This window comes from Condylura cristata, unplaced genomic scaffold, assembly GCF_000260355.1.
Source record: "Condylura cristata isolate star-nosed mole 26May11 unplaced genomic scaffold, ConCri1.0 scaffold00025, whole genome shotgun sequence".
NCBI classification, from domain to species: domain Eukaryota; kingdom Metazoa; phylum Chordata; class Mammalia; order Eulipotyphla; family Talpidae; genus Condylura; species Condylura cristata.
In genome coordinates, this window is record NW_004567126.1 from 805,821 (window position 1) to 824,721 (window position 18,901).

An 18,901-nucleotide genomic window follows, 5' to 3' on the forward strand; every position below is an offset into this window, starting at 1 on the left:
AAAAAAAAAAGAAATGGGAATCTGGGCCCTCCCTGGTGGCGCAGCAGGAAAAAGCACAGCACTGGGAAGCTGAAACCACTTCAGCATGAGTTCCATTCCCGCCTGGGAGGTGACCCACATGGCATTGTAGACCTCTCCTGACCCGCCTGCTGTTCCTCAGCTGTGTAATTCGTGGATGTGCCTGTTCTGCTCCCCACTCTGTCTCTGGTGAATCCTCTCACCAGCCCTGAGCCTCTGGCCTGTACTCCAGTTCTGTATGCACAAATAAATAAATCTTAAAGAAATGGGAATCTGGGGCCTAGGGGTTGAGTCTCAGCACACCAACACTGCAGCCTAGGTTACCTACCTGGTCCACTTGTGGTACAGTACAGTCTGAATGATAGAAAAAGTTTGAGAGGGCCCTCCCTGGTGGTGCAAGGGGTTAAAGCACAGCATATGAAGCTATCTATCTGCAGCAACCAGGGAGGTGATGCACATGTGCAGCAGACCTCTCCTATTTCACCCACTGCTCCCCTCAGCAGTGTATTTCAGTAGATCTGTCTGTTCTGTTCCCCACTTTGTCTCTGATGAGTCCTCTCCCACCCCCACACCACTAGCTTGTATCTTAGTTTTTGTATGCATAAGTAAAAAAATCTTAAAACTGGTGGGAATGCAAACCACTATGGAAAACTGATCAGGGGTTTCTCAAACTGCTAAAAATGGAGCTTCCATATGACCCAGCAATACCACTCTTAGGTATCTACCCAAAAGACACTGATTCAAAAAGACACCTGCACCCCCATGTTTATTGCTACTTTATTTACAATAGGAAAGACCTGGAATCAACCCAAATGACCAAAAGTAGATGACTGGATTAAAAAGATGTGGTACATATACACAATTGAATATTACTCAGTGATCACAAAAGATAAACCCATGCCTTTTGCAGCAGCATGGATGGAGCTGGAAGGGATCATGCTTAGTGAATAAGCCAGAAAGAAAAAGAAAAATACTGGATGGCCTCATTCATAGAAGGAGCATAAAGGACCAGGAAAAAATAATAATGAACAACTATATACCACAGACATTTTACGGGGGTGGGGTGGAGAAAGGGATAAGAAATGGGGGGGGGAGGCATACACAGCACTATGGTGATGGCACACGGGTGATCTGGTGATGGGAAGTCCACAGGGATTACAAATGAGATGGAAAAATGCACAAAATTATATAAAAATATTACTTTAGGGCCCTCCCTGGTGGCGCAGCGGGTTAAAGCACAGCACCAAGAAGCTAAAGCCACTTCAGCATGAGTTCGATCCCGGCGAGCCCCGGAGGAGACCACATGGCGTGGCAGACCTCTCCTGACCCGCCTGCTGCTCCCCTCAGCGGTGTACTTTGTCGATCTTCCTGTTCTGCTCCCCACTCTGTCTCTGGTGAATCCTCTCACCCTCCGCATCTCTGGCCTGTACCCCAATTCTGTATGAATAAATAAATCTTTAAAAAAAATTATTTTAAAAATCTTAAAAAAAAATGTTTGGAAGGAATAACAAAGTCAACCATAAACTTTAACTTCACAGAATGGTGTTACTTCCCCAAGTTCTTCAAATACAGGAAATAGCTGACAGCCACCAGCTGTGTTTGTATAGTAATTTTCACCACTTGACAACTTCTCCCAGGCCTATCTTTAAAGACTCAAACTTTCCGTCTAAACATTTTTTTCTTATGTTTAGACTTAATCACTAAGCAGGCTGTTTCTCCAGTGTCTTTGGCTTATGTGTCTGCTTCCCAGAGCGAGGTTGCTTCCAAATTCTCTACAGATCAAGGGAGAGGTTGCATGGCAGGCTGACCAATGGCTGGCGTACACTTGAAATTATAACATATTTCCAGGGGTGTATGATGCACCTACTAATAAACAAGTATTATCTCATATTATCTTTACAACTGCCCAGTGAGGCAGGCAGGAAGTCACCCTCCTGCTAGGGACGAGGAAGCTGAGCCCAGCAGGGTGACCCCTCAAGCTGGCTTGAAGTAGGCACTCAGGTTCTGCCGTCCCCAATTCTCTTCTTCAAGCACCTGTACTGTCATTTTTCTTACCCCAGGCCAACTTCAACCACTTAACCTGCTGTCCGCCAGCGTTGGGACCTCCTAGGTTGCAGGGTGGGGCTACCAGCCTCTCTATCTAAGGAAAGCTCAGCGCTCTGCAAGGGCTAGGAATAATTTCACTTAATTTTCACAACCGTCCTATGGAGTGGTAGTTCCATCACCCCCAATTTAAAGACGAGGAAACGGATCGAGTGATGATTCTAAGACGCAAAGGGAATGTGGTTGAATTTGGGGCCAAGCTCACACCGGGAAGCCCTGGAATGGCCCACGCGAGTAGGAAAGGATTCCACCCCGCCCGGCCTGGTCTCTCACTCCGGCGGCCCCCAGCCGCGCGCAGAACCACGCCCAGTCTCAATTTTCGGACCCGCCCGGGACAGACGCGATTGCCTAACGGTCGCAGCGCGCGGCGTACTCTGGGAAAACCGCAGGGAGGCGCCTTGCAAGCAGCGCGCAACCTCTGCCTGAGTTGTCGTAACTTTTTTCTGAAAGAAATGGGACATTACGGTACTTGTTTTCGTCACCCTTCGCCACCACTGAAAGAAGAAAGCAGAACTGGCGGTCTTTCAGAGGGAAATCCCTAAAATGTTGCGTGTTTTCAGATGCATCAGGCATTCACCTGGGCTGCTAGGCGCTCGGGGTCCGCTGGGTTTGGACGACCGGCAGCCGCGACTGCCAATGAGCTCTACTGAGTACCACCGTGGGCAGGGCTAGCTTTTAAAGGCGCCGCGACCCGTTAGCAAACTCGAGGGTGACCCGGATGATGGCGGCCGGTGCGGCCCTAGCCTTGGCCCTGTGGCTGCTATTGCCGCCAGTGCCGGTAGGAGGGGCAGGGCCCGCACCTATCCAGGACGGCGAGTTCACGTTTCTGCTGCCTGCGGGGAGGAAGCAGTGTTTCTACCAGTCCGCGCCCGCCAATGCAAGCCTGGAGACCGAGTACCAGGTAAAGGGTGCCGGGCCGGGGAGTGAGCCGAGCCTGAGAGAGGGGGTGTGGCCACCTAGCTGAGGCGGGGCGTGCTTTGGCGGGGAGCGGGGCGGGGCTAGGGGAGGGCAGACAGGGCACGTGTGTTCGGGAGGGTGGGAACAGAAGGTGGCGTGGAGTGGCGCAGGCGAGGGGGCGGGCGGTGCGGAAGAGGGATTTTCCGAGGGCTGCACCCCGGCGAGGGGGCGTGGCCAAAGTTGGCGCTGTGAAGGGAATTGGTGGGCGTGGCCAGGATGTGCCATGAGACGCCAATGAAGGCTTCTTAGGGTTGTGATACAGGCGAGGCGCTGTCGTTTCATTTGGGGGCATGCGTTAAGTCATGGATGTGCCCCGACGGGGTCAAGGGGCGTGGCCAGAGAGATGGGAGGGGTCAGCCTTGGAATATGGGTATGGCTGTGTGGTCAGGTAGGCCCTTGGGATGTGTGGGTCGGTGCGGGTTGGTCTAGACCTGGCTTTCTGTGGCAGGTGCTCTAGGCCTACCCTTAGCCCTCCACCCATTCTTACCTGCCCCCCCCAGGTGATTGGAGGTGCTGGACTGGACGTGGATTTCACGATGTTGAGTCCTCAGGGCGTGCTGCTGGTCAGCGAGTCCCGCAAGGCAGATGGGGTGCACACGTGAGTTAATTCTAGTTGCTTGCTTGGGTTCAGTTACAGCCCTGCCTCTCTCCAGTGGCCTCGAGTTACCACCCTCCCTACTTTGCAAAGTCCAGCAGGCTGGCTACTCAGGTCATATGTGTCTGTCTGCCCAGGGTGGAGCCCACAGAAGCTGGGGACTACAAGCTGTGCTTTGACAACTCCTTCAGCACAATCTCTGAGAAGCTAGTGTTCTTCGAACTCATCTTTGACAGCCTACAGGATGATGAAGAGGTCGAGGGCTGGGCAGATGCAGTGGAGCCCGAAGAGATGTTGGATGTCAAGATGGAGGACATCAAGGTGTGCCAGGAACAGCTGGGGACTCCTTGTACTGACCCAGCAGCCTCCCTTATATTGTGGTATCCCCCAACTAACAGTAGCAGCTCACAGTTAAAACAGTAACACATTTTTAGGTGAACCTTGTTTTAATGGCTTAAATAATTCATTAAAAATTTTCATGGCCCTCCTTGGTGGCGCAGCGGGTTAAAGCACAGCACTGAGAAGCTAAAGCCACTTCCGCATGAGTTCGATTCCTGCCTGCCCCGGAGGTGACCACATGGTGTGGCAGACCTCTCCTGACCCGCCCGCTGCTCCCCTCAGCAGTGTACTTCGTCCATCTGCCTGTTCTGCTCCCCTCTCTGACTCGGGTGAAGCCTCTTCGCCGCCCTTGAGCCTCTGGCCTGTACCCCAGTTCTGTATGAACAAATAAATAAATCTTAAAAAAAAAAAAAAAAAAAACTTTTCATAACCACCCCAAGAAGTAGGTTGTGTTCTCTAATTATCCTCCACTTAGTTACGCAAACTGAGGCACAAAATGACGAAGTAACGCACTGCTAATGCCACATGGCCAGCAATTGGCAGAGCCAATATTTGAACCAGGTAGTCTGGCTTGACTAGTTGCTGTTTATTAACCACAGTAACACATTTTTTACACATACTTAGGGATACTTTTTTCACAGCAGTTCTGAGGAAGAAACGCAGGTCCAGAGATGTTGATTAACTTGCTCACAGTCACACAGCCATGGAGAGGCAGAGTAATAAGGACTTAAGACTCAGGCAGCCTGGCTGGAGTCTACGTTCTCAGCTGTTCCCCCAACTCCCAAACACATTCTTGCTCTATATTCGCTGGATTTATCAGTATCTGCTCCCTCAAGGACTGACCCTGATCTTCCCTCTGCTCCATAGGAGTCCATCGAGACTATGAGGACCCGGCTGGAGCGTAGCATCCAGATGCTGACATTGCTGCGGGCCTTTGAGGCACGTGACCGAAACCTGCAGGAGGGCAACCTGGAGCGGGTCAACTTCTGGTCAGCTGTGAATGTGGCTGTGCTGGTGCTCGTGGCCATCCTGCAGGTCTGCACACTCAAGCGATTCTTCCAGGACAAGCGCCCGGTGCCTACGTAGCCCCAGCATCAGAGGAAAATAGGGAAAGGAGGGCAGTAGGGTGTGTGAGACTTGGGGTCCCTTCCCCAACTTAGTTTCCTATGGAGAGAGACTGTGCAGTCCAGGACTGAGCTATGGCCTCCTTGAGACTCCTCCCTCCCAGTGCTGGGCAGGAACACAGGCTGACTGCAGGCCTGGGGCCTCTACGAGGGAAAAGGGAGGCTGGGCTCAGCAGCAGCACTTATTTGCCTGGAAATCATGCACAGGCCCATAGTAATGTTAGAACGCAACCCTTACATTTTCTAGCCCCTGTGTCTGCCCCTACCGTAAATGTGCCTTAGTCAAGAGTCTTCCAGCCTGCATCAGTGCTGCTCAGTAACGGATGGGGCCCAGGAAGCAAACTTCCCTGACTGCTCCCCACAGGGCCCTCTGAGCCAGGTCACGGTGGAAGGGAGCTTGCTGCTTGTGGGGTCCCATGCTTTCCTCTCTGTCACCCACCAGAGGCCTCTTGGAGCAGCATCTAGGCTGGGGAGGTGACATGGTTGCAGTATTTTTGCCAAGATAGTCACTTTATTGACAAGGAGCCCCTGGCCCCTCAGCTCCATAGGAAGCAGGCTATGAGGTCTGGTGACAGAACTCTTGGAGTAAGGCCTGTAACCTCTGGCCCCTCCCAGTCTCTGCAGGGGCCCAGACAGGGCTGAGGGATGGCCCAGCCCAAGTCTGTGAAGGAGCCTCATGGAACAAAGGGCAGTCTGGCCTGGGTACCTGAGTCAATAAATTATGGTCAGAAAATCATAAAGCCTGGTGATTGGGGCTCAGGGATACCAGCTAGGACAGACCTGCCCCAAAAGGGGCAGCCAGGCAGAAGGGAGGGATCTCCCACGAAGCTCAGAAGAAAGGTCGGGCGGGAGCCGATGGACGTGGTCGCCTGGGCACAAAAGAAAAATCAGAAAACAAATTTTAACTGTGTCCCTAGCTGGACTAGAAGGCCTGGGCCCCCAAGAGGGCAAGAAGAAGTGGGACCTGGGAGCAGTTCTTAGGACTATGAGGTGGAAAGGGGGGCTGGGCACTGGTCTGGGGTGGAGGGCTGGAACCCTTGTCCCATTAATGATTCCCATGGCCACTCGAGGCCTCTATGTGGAGAGCCAGGAATATCTGCCCCAATTCCTGAGGAGTTAAGAAAAAGCTCTTCCCTTGAAAAAATGGTTCTGTCCTGGAAGACATGATTTTCCCCCTTCTTCCTAGAGAAGAGCCCATGTGAGTAAGGTGAGGCAAAGTCCTGGTGGGAGGGCTTGGGGGTATCATTGGCAGTGGTCTGCAGCCTACATCCTTCAGCCTGAATGCCAACACAAAAGGCCCACACAGCAACCACCAGAAGCTTCTTCCCTTTATTTTAGTTTATTAATAGGATACAGAGTGCAGGCACTTACAGTGGTCAAACTGAGCAAGGAGCGAGAAGATGTGCTCAGAGAGAGGCTGTCTGGGATCCACCATGGGTGGGAACCCAGAGGCCCTCCAACCTTCCTCAGCCATTCAGCCCTGAGCCCAAGCCTTCCTGGGAACCCACGAAGAGGGTGGGTGGGTAGGATTGAGGGAAGACAGAGTGAGGCTGGCCAGTGGAGAGATCTAGTCCTGGCAAAGGCACCTCCAGCAGCCAAGGCTGGGCTGGTTGGTTAATATGACAAGGAAAGAATATGTACAACTTGGGCAGCACCGGGAACTCCCACTGCTGCGGCGCGGACACACTCCCTCCATCCCAGCAAGGATTGGGGTGGGGATACAGGTGCCCTTGGTGCCCCAGTTTCCAAAAGGCTTGGCTTCCTGTTCAGAAAAGCCCCTGGATGAGTACCCCCAGCTCAGCCTGGAACCCTTATTCAAGAGAGTGCCCAGGGTGCAGTTCCTTTCTCTGCTACCCAGATGCCATCCCATCAAAGTGCAACACCCCAGCACCCCGACCCTGGGATTCAGGATCCTTTTACTCAGTGCTATGTCAGGGAGGAGCAGTCAGGGTTAGGGAAGAGTCAGGGGCTGCCCACAGGGAGCCTGGTCCCAGCAGAGGGACGGAAGGGCCAGGGGTGACAGGGACCCAGACCACTGAAGCTCCTGCACCTCAGGTGCTCGAGGACCCCCGAGAACATGCCCCCTGCAGCCTAGTCGAGCAGGGACGGCTCGGCTGGGCGGATAATGGTGGGCCGGCTGGGCGCAGCAGGGGGTCTTCTGCTGCAAAGAGAATAAAGACAGGTGGGAAGGGGAGATTGAAGTGAGGCCCACAACAGGCAAGATGAGGACCCAGGCACCCCCACCCCAGGATGCGACCCAATGCTGGAGGCTCTCAGACTACTAAGGTATCAAGAAGGAGCTTGCCAAATCTAGGTGTCAGTCCCCCCACTGTCACTAGCTTGCCGTGTGGCGCTGGGCATATTTCTGGCCTGCCCTGGACCTTGGGCCTCTCATGGTGAAGCGGGAATAAAGTCTGGCCCTGCAGGCCGAGCATATCTGGGGTAGACGATGATGACGAACACATGGGTCCTCAGTAAGATCAGAGGTCAAAACCAGAGGGCTGTGACATGTGACAGGTCCCAAGCTGCAAGGTATGTCACTAACTCCTGCAGAGGATACATCTGCAAGTCCTGGGTCGCCCCAGTTCTACCACGATTCTGGCAGCAACTCTGCCTTTCTGGGCCTGTTTCCCTACCAGCCAAATGGGGATGCTTATGACTCCTACACTCTGCCAGATGCAGGGACAATCACCAGGGGCTGTTAGATTTGAGGAGAGACCCCCATGGCACAGGCTAGTGGCTCTAGACAGCAGGCAGTGAGGTGTGGCTTACCTGGGCAGTCCTGGGGGGATGGCAGGTGGAATCCGAGGAGGCCGAGACGGAATTTGAGGAGGGGCTGAGAAGGGGTCGTTGGCAAATATGTTCTGGGATACAGGACGGGACGGGATGGGAGGCGCTGAGAACGAGGCTGCTGCACCCACTGGTATGGGAGTCAGGGGGGGCCCTGGGGTGGGGCCTCTCACCGCTGGGGGTCGGCCTGGGGGGTGCACGCTTGATATGGGTCTGCGCTGTGGATTTGGGCTGTGGAGGAAAAGGATGTGAATTGAAGAAGGCAGACAGGTGCCCTGGCTATGCTAGTCTGGCTTCCTCTGAAAGGCTGCTACCAGTTACCACCCACAGACAAGTAGAAGAGCACCTAGTCTTGCATGAGGGGCAAAGCACGTTAGCACTCTGCCTCCTCCCCAGACCTGCTTAGTGACGGGCTGTGCCTTCCTACCACCCACACCCTGAGTCACTGCCTCGATACCTGTCCCTGGCTCCCAAGGGCTCCCGCTTTGTTGACTTCCCACAGAGCCAGGCACTCTCCCCACCTTCTCTCTGTCATCTCTAAGCCCTCCTCTATAGCTAAAGACACTGCCCAAATGCATCCACAAGGCCTGGCACCTGCCCCCCAAAAAGGTTCTCCCAGGGCCTGAGAACAGGATGGTGTGCCCTCTTCCCGGTCTTGGTGGTACCGGCGCTTTCTATGTAATTTCTCTGGATGGCCTTCTCTCCACCCCATCTTGTCTCTGCTCAGGTGTCCCTTCCCAGGGCTCTGCATTGCCCTACCCAGGCCTTCCACCCCACAGCTCTGGTAGGAGAGTATGCTGGTTAGTCCCTTCAGATTTCCCCCCACTCGCTATTCTGGTCCTGCTCTCTGCTCCAGGAAGCAGTGCCTATGGTCTGGAACCTCTTGCTCTCTCTGGTTTCCTTTAGGCTTAACCAATGGGAGGCACCACGCAGGTGGCAGAAAAAGGGAGTTGGGATCTGTCTGGGTGCTAGAGCTCTGACCGGTGCCTTTAACCCTCTTCTCTCCTTCCCCTTCAGCCTAGGCAGGACAGCAGTTCCCACTGTGGTGGCTGTGCCATCTAGGGGGAGGCCCCTACATCCCACCCACCCAAGGGTTGTGCTGTGACGGACACACGGGGAGATGGCAACCTGTGGGAGCTGTGGCTGCTGGTGTTCTGGAGCCAAGTGTCGTCAACAGGCGGGGGCACGGGTGTGGAAACGGTGCTGGTGCTGATGTCCCCGATGATGTTGAGTGCCTCCTTGACGGCATGGTACATGCGTAGCATGTCATCACGCCGCTGGGCCTGGTCAGCAGATTCTTCCATGAGGCTGCCCTGGTCTGCCGATGAATACAGGTAGGCCAGCAGCTCATGGTGGATAAAGGCCTTTGTCTGTGGGTAAGGGTTGGAGAGGTCAGAACGTCCCACCATAGTCCAAGAATTCAGGTGCCCACTGTGACATGGAAAAAGCATCCACTGTAGAACTTATAAACTTGGATTTTAAACTCATAAGATATTTAAAATGCAGGTAAGCTTTCCACACAGTTGTCTTCTGAGTCCCTCGGATGTTGTCAGTTGTTCCTACACATCTCATGAGATTCATGTGATTCTATTCAACTTGTTTCTAATATCTTTTTTTTTTTTTAAGATTATGCATACAGAGCTGGGGTACAGGCCAGAGGTGCAGGGGCAGTGGGAGGTTTCACCAGACAAAGAGTGGGGAGCAGAACAGACCGACAGTACACTGCTGAGGGGAGCAGCGGGCGGGTCAGGAGAGGTCTGCCGCGCCATGTGGGTCATCTCGTGGGTCATCTCCGGGCTGGGGATCAAACTCATGCTGAAGTGGTTTTAGCTTCTTAGTGCTGTGCTTTAACATGCTGCGCCACCGGGGGGGGGGGGGGGGCCTCTAATATCTTTTTTTAAAAGATTTATTTATTTACATACAAGAATTGGGGTATAGGCCAGAGATGTGGGGGATGAGAGAATTCACAGGAGACAGAGTGGGGAGCAGAATAGGCAGATGGAGTGAAATCCACTGCTGAGGGGAGCAGCGAGCAGCACAGGAGAGGTCTGCCACACCATGTGGGTCAGCTCCCTGGTGGAGGATCGAACTTGTGCTACAGTGACTGCAGAGAGCTTCATAGTGCTGACACTGAACCCCTTGTGCCACTAAGGCCCTTCTAATATCTTTTTCACTGCTATCTTCTTTTCCCCTTGTGGCTTAAATTTAACTGTCTTCTGTTCAAAAGCTAGTGGTTTCTGTTCATTAATGTTATCCTTTGTTCTTTCCACATTTCTCCTATGTGGGACAAGTTTTCTGGTTATTTTGCTTGGGGTTTTTCCAGACGTAGACACTCACATGTATACAAGCTTCAACAACTTTTCCTATTGTTCATGTCTCTCATTTGTCTCATATAACTACACTGTCTAAGTAACTCTAAGTGAAAATTATATCAAAGTGTTCTTAATTTGGGAGGACATGCGTCAGAGCTTCACCCTGGAGGTGAAAATTAGATTCAAGTAGATATCTACCTCCAAACAGAAGATTCTTCAGTTGTCTTTTCAAGAATGGATGTTGTTTTCTCAAACACACTTTCAACAGCTACCAAGATAACCATGCTTGACATTTTTAACTTGAGGATCAGGTGAATAATTACCCATTAAAACACTTACATTTTGGGGCCCTCCCTATTGGTGCCAATGGGTTAAGTGCAGCACTATGAAGCCAGCCACAGCCACTGCAGCATGAGTTCAATCCCTGGCCAGGGACCTACCCACATGGCGTGGCAGACCTCTGCTGACCTGTCTGCTGCTCCCCTCAGCAGTGTACTTCGTCAGTAGGCCTGTTCTGCTCCTCACTCTGTCTATGATGAATCCTCTCACCGCCCTGCACCTCTGGCCTATACCATAGTTCTGTATCCATAAATACATAAATCTTAAAAAAAAAAAATAACAAATACATTTTGAAAAACTGGTAATGAAAATATGATCTGAAAGTATATTAAGTTATAGTGAAAAAAACTTCTGGTGAATTCTCTTAATCCCCACACCTGTGTAAACTCCTTAACTCCTCTAAGTTTCCCTCTAGGAAACCTGCTCCCACCAGGTTTTGGTACAAACTTCCGGAGATGCCTATGCCTATATAACACATAGCTGCTTCCTTCCTTTTTTCTTTTTATTTTTTTATTATTATTTTTAAAAATGTACTTATTTATGCATACAGAACTGGGGTTCAGGCCGGAGGTGCAGAGGTGGTGAGAGGCTTCACCAGAGAGAGACTGTGGAGCAGAACAGGCAGACTGACAAAGTACACTGCTGAGGGGAGCAGTGGACAGGTCAGAAGAGGTCTGCCACCCAGTATGAGTCACTTCCCTGGATGGGAATTGAACTTGTGCTGAAGCAGCTGCTGATAGCTTCCCAGTGCTGCATCCTAATCTGTTGCACCACCAGGGAGGGCCCACTTTCAAAATTTTATACAAACGGTGTTTCAGCCAAATCTGGCTATGGCCACCCCAGGGCTCCTTCCAGTGAGTGGGCTTTGAAGGGATAGGCACTCACATTGTTGATCATGAGGTGCATGATGGTCTTTGGCATGAGGTCTCGAATGGACTTGTTGATGATGTCCACGTACGAATCCACCAGATTTCGAATGGTCTCCACCTGTCGCTCCAGCTGTGGGTCCATGGAGATGGTATTCTCCTGGACCCCATCCTCGTTTTCTGCCTGCAAGGGGAGAAAGGCATACCAGTAAGGGGTGATTTTAGCCTGAGATGAGTACAGTGAATCCCCTCTTCTCTGGAATTGCTTTTCCTGTCAGACCAAAAACTGACCCTGAGGCGTGGCTCCTGATGGCTACATTTGCACCATGTGGCCTAATCCTTGGCTGGGGCTCCTCAAATCTAGTCCAAGTTGCATTAGATTCTTTTACCTGAGCGTCTGGAGAAACACGTTAATATGGGGGCTAAGGGCATCTATTGTCACACCACCTCAAAGATGGGGAGAAAGAAAAAGAACAAAGTACAAAGACTCCCAATCCACATGTGTCCTTGCCCTTGGCTTAGATGTAGAACCTTCTGGGCTCTGATAAGAAACCCCTCCAACCATTTTGCTTTGCTCAAGAGTGTATCACTACATGCCTTCAGAGGGTCACAAGTGACTCTCAGGGGAGACTGGCTGTCCTTCCTCTCACAGGTAGGGCTGGTTCCTCACCTGGTCCTTCTCAGGATAGACGCCGGCTCGGAGGAATGAGGCCTTCCAGCTGTCCACGTCCTCCTGGGAGTCACAGGCCAGTTCGATCTGCCGCAGGTCCTTGTAGACGTTCCTGTGATTGGGAGGGGTGGGGGTGGGGGACGGATGGGTGTGCACCTGCCCCTGCCAAGGCCCGATGAGTACAGCAGGATCTTGGGCCTGACTGACTGGCGTATGCTCCCAGCCCAGGCCTCTGGAAAGGAGGACCCAGAAGCAGCCGCACCTGCACTTTGTCAAGTTCACGGGCATCATTAGTTAGTACCTGCTGTGCTGGGTCCTGTTTTGTAGGCTCAGTCAGCTACTCTCTTACCGGTGGGGCTGGCCTACCCCTTTGTTCTCACATGTGGGAACCAAACAAGTCACCCAAAAGTATGTGGCATGTGTCTCATGACACCCTCTCCCAGATGGGGAGCCCCTGAAAATTGATAGTGGAAACATTCTCCAGCTACACAAGGCAGCCATGATTCACACTAGGAATGGGGTGGGTGACCGAGGAAGTGACACTGAGTTATAAGTTTCAGGTGCATTGCTAGAAGGCAACATATGTGCATGCTACATTAAGTTCATCATGAAAGGATTTCATTCCACATCAGCTACCTTAGATTTAAATAGCCCTGTGTGGTCACTGGCTGCTGCATTGAATAGCGAAGGTCTAGAATTTGGCCTGATTTCTGGGGGACAAGTAGGAATGTGGGGCTGTCTAGAACCAGCATTACGATAGCCAGTGAAGGTGTGTAAGTGCTGGCAAGTCTTGCAGCCTGTGAGTGCAAGACGCACCAGCTTAGGTGGGAGGAAAGACAGATGCTATCAGGCATTGACAGAAGGTTCCACAGGCCAGACTCTATGTCACAGGAACCCTGTCCTGTCCCATAAGGCAGGCATGGCCAAGGCTGACAAGCCTTCAAGTGTCACGTGAAGCCTAGGTTTGGAACTCTATCAGTGGTGAGGGAGTAGCTTTGCAGAACCAGCAACACCACTCTCTCTCTCTCACACCCATAACTACCAGGAGTCTGGTCAGTTCTAATTCTTTCAGAACCCACCCCTCCCCACTCCATGACCCAGGCTCCACCTGGTCCAGTTGCCACTAGCTCCCACCTAGACCACCTCCCTTGTGTCCTGGCCTGCCATTCCCACAACAGACACCAGAGAGCGCATGTGAGCACCCCAGGCAGCGCTCTCCAAGTTACCCATCAAAAGCACATTCTTGTTTCTGGACAGACCTTCTTTTGAGAACTTAAGAGTCCAGGGCGTGGACTGTTCATGTGCTCAGTAGACACTGCTAAGTGACTGAGTGACGTTTCTGGGACCCCATCCTTACCTCTGCTCCGTGTTGAAGATGGCAAACACATGCTTGTTAGACATGAAGCCCTTCTCCACATCACGGATCTTGAGGTTGTCCAGGGGCAGCATGTATTTCTTCTCTTTCTCCTGAGGATGGAAGATGAATGGGTCAGCCAGCATTATTTAATGAAGCTGAGGATGCCCCAGGCTGGACTCTACTTCAAGGACCACCCCCAATGCCTGATGCCAGTCAGTGCAGGTCACTTTACAGAAATTAACTCCTGTGCCACCATCTCCTGCTCACTCATTGCCCCAACACCCAACTTTGTTGACACTCTCAACATCCCCTGGGCTCCCATCCCGGGACCTTTGCACACCCAGGGCCTCTGCCTGCAGCAGAATCTTCAGAATGTCTACACAGCTCCCTCCCTGCCTCCTTCAGGTATTTGTGCAGCTGACATTTTTGATGAGGCCTTTCATCACCTTACCCCAAATGCACTCTTTCCTTGACGCTTGACAGGGACTCCTGACTTTTGTTCTCTGCTAACACTAGGCAGATGCTGGAAATCCCAAGAATCCAACCACTTTTCCCCTCCAGTTTACAAGAATGAAACCATTACTTATGTCTTCACAATGAGCCTGTGCGTGAGTTTACTACTATGGCCCCATTTTCTAGAAAAGGAGGCTGAGGCAGAGAGAGAAGGGCAGCTTCAAACACAGATCTGGAAAGCAAGACTTCCCCGCCCCCCCTGGTGGGTTAATGCCTCAAAGCCTAAGCTGAAGAAGTGTCACTTGCTTCTAAGTGGTGAGTGTATTCAGGAAGCACTGCTGAATGCTGACCAGGCAGTCCCCAGAACGCTGGGGACGCCAACAAAAGCGAGAATGTGTCCTTTGGCCAGGGGCACAGGGCTGGTGCTTGAAGTTATGACATGGGAGTTCTGGAGCCAATGTTCATCCACTGAAGTTGGCGAAGCACTTACTGTATGCTTGTGGATTGGGCCCCACAGGTGCATCAGGAGACCAGAGCACAGAGACAGGACCCCTGACTCACGCCTATGTGACCTGTGACAGATTTCGGAGACTAATACCAACTCCTGCTTGTCCATCATTTTACAGACTCCTTCCCAGCATCCCTGCCAGGGAAGTGCTCCACCTAGGGCCACATAGCAAGTAAGCCACAGTGGGGTTTCAGAAGCCAGAGCTGTATTACCCAAAGCCAGGTCTCTCTGTGACCTTCCTGGCCTTTCACTTCTTAGGCATCTTGGAAGAGGATAGACAGCTCCTCTCACCTAGCAGTCCTCCTGTCACATGTATCCTGTTCCTGTTCCTAGAAGGCTCAACGTGGTTTGCTGCCTTTTAATTCAAGAGCAGTCATGGTAATGGGTGGGGGTCAGGGGCTCCTTGGTGAGCAGAAGTCACTGGCAATTTTAGGGCTGTGGAAAGGGAGACAAACTTGATACATGAGCTCTGATATTCAGTGTTTGAGCTCAGATGGGCTCTGCCCGTCCCAGCTGTATGACTTTGGGCAAGTCACATACCCTTTTTGCCTCATTAAAGGTGACTGAAGTCTTGCCATCAAGGTGCAGGATAAGGACTGAGGTGCATATATGAAAAATTTTCTTTTGTCTGTTTGCCTCTAGCTTTGGCGTGTGGAAGGGCCTTTGCTGCCTCCGCCCTGTTGTGCCATGAGGCAGGAAGCTTCTAGTTGGCTGGCCAGGCTAAGTAACTGAGTCATAGGCCTTTTGGGCCCCAAGTGAGACACCACATCTGGAACTGCTTACTGCATGATTTGGCCTAGTGTCTTGATGCTGCGGCATGCATACAAAAACACACAACACACACATACAGAGGCATGCAAGTGGCCTACCCCGCCCCCACCCAGAGACCTGCACAGAGAGGCCCTGACCCAAGCCCTCTTTCCACCCGCCTCTATCCACTTCCCCCACTGCCCCTCCCACCCTCACTAGGATTTCCTGAAAACCCACAACTTTCTCCAGATGCGAGTTGGCCCCAGTCTTGCCACGTCAATAAAGACGGAGCTGATCATTACAGGCAGAGCACTGGCTTCTTTGCCTGCGTGGAGGAGCTGAAGCGCCGTGTTCCTGCTACCACCCAGGGGGCCTGCAGGATGGACAGCCAGCCCCGCCAACCCAGTGTTCAGACTACCTGTTCAGGGTGTTATGAATGTGTACAGTAGTCTGCACACTGGTTAGGCTGGGCTCAGGCAAGCAGCATGTCAGGATGGCCCCCTAAATTTGCGGCTACCCCTCAGCGAGGCAGAGTTGGAGGTGAGTGTTAACTGTTCAACACCCTGTTTCCCATAGGGTATAGACTCATAGAATATTCTGGAGTAAAGAAGAAGCACCTGGGTGGCTAAAAAGGCTCCAAGGAAAGGCAGAGGGAGCGCCAGCACTGGGTGAGGGCGAGGCGTCTCTGGCCCGACTCTCACTTCGATAACCAGTACCTCCTATTTATTTTGTAAATAAAGACATAGCAAAGGCTTGCCTGTCTGAGATTTCTCTGAGAAGTGAGCCTGCCTGCCATGGGCAGTCACTGCACATGTGACTGTCTCAGGGTCCTTGCTGGGGTTCTAACTTGGGTGATGAGGATTTTAGTCTGGCCCCCTCTGGATCTGAACCTGCCTTGTGCCTGGGGCACACGGGCGCCTCTTTCACAGCTCTGCTGGTTCTCATTACTGCAGGTGCTCGACACTCCTCCCACACTTCCCTGCCTCTGGTTAGGGGGCCCAAGAGGTGTTTGGCTCTCCTTTCAATCCCAAGATAAGGGAAAAATGTAGTGCCCCTCAAAAGATAAATACCTGGACCCTCCCTGGTGGTGCAATGGGTTAGGACACAGCACTGCAAGCTAGCCACAGCCGCTTCAGTGTGAGTTCAATCCCCGCCCCAGGAGGTGATCCACATGGCGCAGCAGACCTCTCCTGGCCCACCCACTGGTCCCCTCGGCAGTGTACTTCCTCTATCTGCCTGTTCTGCTCCCCACTGTCTCTGGTGAATCCTCTTAGCATCCCTGCACCTTTGGCCTGTACCCCAGTTCTATATGCATAAGTAAATATATATTTTTTTAAAGTTGAGAAGCTCTTATAATTGGACTTGTGATGCCACCATTCGGGGAACTACCAGGCTGGGGTTTGGCCAGAAGCCCCTCTGTAACAGGCCTGGCATTCCCACCCTGGAGGCCCCAGATGACCCCTACACTTCCAGCAAAATGCAGGGACCAGCCATTAGCTTGCCTGATAGCTGAAGTCACAGAGAGGAGACAGGATTTCAGACTGCAGGGGCAGAGGAGGAGAAAGTTAGAAAGCATTAACCTCACTCCCTTACCCCAGCCATTTTAAGAAGCTAATCTGGTCATATGGGTTCTTTGAGGACACCTGGTTTCCCTCTCTTTTGCATCCAAACCCTGAGAGGTTGCCAGCTCTAGAGTCTTAAGACATTTCCACCCCTTCCCACCCTGGCTAAGAAACAGCTGACCAAACAGGGCCCTAAACAGGGAGCTTGGGGCTCCTGGGTCGTTGGGAGGTCCCAGAGATAAATCTCTGGCCTCATAGTTCCTATTCAGGGACCCTTCCCCACTCTGTAATCCTACTTAAGCCTGTTTCCTTGTTCCCACATGAAGTGTGAGGACTAGGAGGAGGAGGGTAGGTACTCTCATATATGGCCTTGGAGGCTCTGGGAGCCAGCAAGGAAAACAAGGGCCTGGAGTTTCACCCCCATCCCCACCCCCACCTGCCCATGCAGAAATATACAGGCCTGCCCACCTGGATGAGGGTTATCTATCAGTGAGGCCCCTGATGTGGGCCATTTCCATGGGGTTGCTTCATAAATCCCCCTAGAGAAAGAGCAAGGTGGGGCAGCTCTTGAGGTGACCAGAAGAGCCCCGCTTCTGCTGGTGGCAGAGTGACTAGCTTCTGGCTGGGAGTGGGGTGGGGGGTGGGAGTCCATGAACAGAGTGATGCACACGCCTTTCTCCACAGGCCCTTCTTTTCCTTCACAAGGGTTGCTAGAGGTCCACATGTGACGGGTACAGTGGCAGACCCTTGTGTCACAAGGAGGCCAGTCAGCCTTGCAGTGCTAAGCCATCAAGTTTACCGGGACATAGCAAGAAACAAACTTTAGGAGTGTCTTCAACTTGGGTCTCTGACACTTGCCCCAACAGACCTAACACCACCTCAGTTGTGGGCCTCCCACTGTACAACCTGAGAAAACTAATAAGCACAGTGCCCCTTACTGGGGACCCTTGGAATCCAACTGGCCTGCTCAGAGCAACAACTCCCAGGCCTCTCAGATTAAGTTGTTCTGTTAAGGACAGGAGGCTATGTCAAGATGAAGGAGGGACCTGGCAGTCAGCACCCAGCTCATGCTGCCATTGGAGTTGTAATTCCTGTTGCCATACTTAGAAGCCCCCACTTTCTCTGGGTAAGGACAGCCACGAGTGAAATGTTCAAGACATAGCTAAAAACACCTTACACGCTCCACAGGGGCCATTTCACCCCCACTTCGTAGTTGAGGAAACTGAAGCCCAGACAGGCTAAGGGCTGGATGAGTCTGTACTGCCTCTGGGCAGTGCAACTTGAGCACTCAGCAGGCTGGTTATGGGCCTGAGTTCCTAACCTCAGGTTCTGGCCCTTCTAGTGAAATACAGGGCCCAATTTGCCGTGACTTTGGAGGTGGGGATCCCGTTCCAATTTGTTGATGGCTTCCCCTCACCCCATTTTCCTCTTTAGGGGCTGGGCCCCACATGGGGCAGAGTGAGGTGCCTTATGATGCTTAGAATCTGGCTCATCATTACCATCCCAGTGGTGAACCCTGAGGCACAGTGGCACTCAGGGAACTTATCCAAATGAGCAGGCAAATCAGTGCATGCCACCCAGGGGAACAGCCCCCAATGCTGCCCAACTGCCCCACCTATCACTTACCTCTTCATCCTTGTACCAGGACAGTGACTCAGCTGTCAGCACAAACCAGTACTCCTTGGAGCCACCCTTCATCAGGCTGATGTTGTTAATGGTCAACCAGCCCCGGCGGATCACCTGGCGAGGAAGGTAAGGCTCAGTGGGGGTACCCTAGCTCAGCCCACCCGCCCCAGTGCAGCGACCAGTGCTTATGCCCAGAAAAGGGAAGGAAGCCCAGACCCTGACAGACACACTTCCAGCCCAAAGCCAGACACCCCACTCTGCCTTGCCCCAAGCACCTCCTGCTGGAAACGAACATGGGACACCCAGGCAGACACCTACTCACTCACAGATCCAGGGGTGCCAAGGAACAGGGCCGAGGGAACCCCTTTGCACACGGTTAAAATGAGTTAGCACAGGTGGCAGAGGGGTCCGAAAGAGGGGTCCAATGCTGGTGTTTGGGTCCTCATCACACGGGATGTGACAATGCAAGAGCTGCTGTTGTTTTGATGAGATGTGGGTACAGGATGCCCGTGGCCCCTGCCCTCATGCTCAC

At 52.4% G+C, this 18,901-nt stretch overlaps 2 protein-coding genes across 11 annotated transcripts in view; one reads left to right on the forward strand and one right to left on the reverse strand.

Moving 5' to 3' along the window:
- The first annotated feature begins 2,521 nt into the window (after positions 1–2,521).
- On the forward strand, positions 2,522–5,124 carry TMED1 (transmembrane emp24 protein transport domain containing 1). The gene is made up of 4 exons (XM_004689016.2): positions 2,522–3,022; positions 3,579–3,676; positions 3,811–3,994; positions 4,880–5,124. The coding sequence occupies exons 1-4, from the start codon at positions 2,840–2,842 to the stop codon at positions 5,096–5,098; spliced, it is 684 nt and encodes a 227-aa protein (XP_004689073.1). The 5' UTR covers positions 2,522–2,839; the 3' UTR covers positions 5,099–5,124.
- Positions 5,125–5,930: 806 nt separating this feature from the next.
- The window catches only part of DNM2 (dynamin 2), a 75,591-nt gene continuing 62,620 nt past the window's right edge, over positions 5,931–18,901 (reverse strand). For 5 of the 10 annotated variants that reach the window (XM_004689017.2, XM_004689019.2, XM_004689021.2 and 2 more), the window contains 7 exons: positions 18,370–18,483; positions 13,471–13,580; positions 12,114–12,225; positions 11,463–11,627; positions 9,055–9,296; positions 7,909–8,157; positions 6,452–7,297 (listed from right to left, as the gene is read on the reverse strand). In XM_004689017.2, coding sequence (XP_004689074.1) covers positions 7,228–7,297; positions 7,909–8,157; positions 9,055–9,296; positions 11,463–11,627; positions 12,114–12,225; positions 13,471–13,580; positions 18,370–18,483 — 1,062 coding nt within the window. In that variant the 3' untranslated portion in view covers positions 6,452–7,227. Of the gene's footprint in view, positions 6,006–6,451; positions 7,298–7,908; positions 8,158–9,054; positions 9,297–11,462; positions 11,628–12,113; positions 12,226–13,470; positions 13,581–18,369; positions 18,484–18,901 lie in introns of those variants that run through there. The other 5 variants (XM_012729636.1, XM_012729635.1, XM_012729633.1 and 2 more) reach the window with 2 other exon arrangements.

What these genes read in the sequence shown, in the direction of transcription:
- TMED1 (XM_004689016.2), top strand. Translation starts at nt 2,840, where the DNA reads ATGATGGCGGCCGGTGCGGCCCTAGCCTTGGCCCTGTGGCTGCTATTG. An exon ending in GCCTGGAGACCGAGTACCAG is followed by an intron (nt 3,023 to 3,578) that starts GTAAAGGGTGCC and finishes TGCCCCCCCCAG; the next exon opens with GTGATTGGAGGTGCTGGACT. An exon ending in TCAAGATGGAGGACATCAAG is followed by an intron (nt 3,995 to 4,879) that starts GTGTGCCAGGAA and finishes TCTGCTCCATAG; the next exon opens with GAGTCCATCGAGACTATGAG.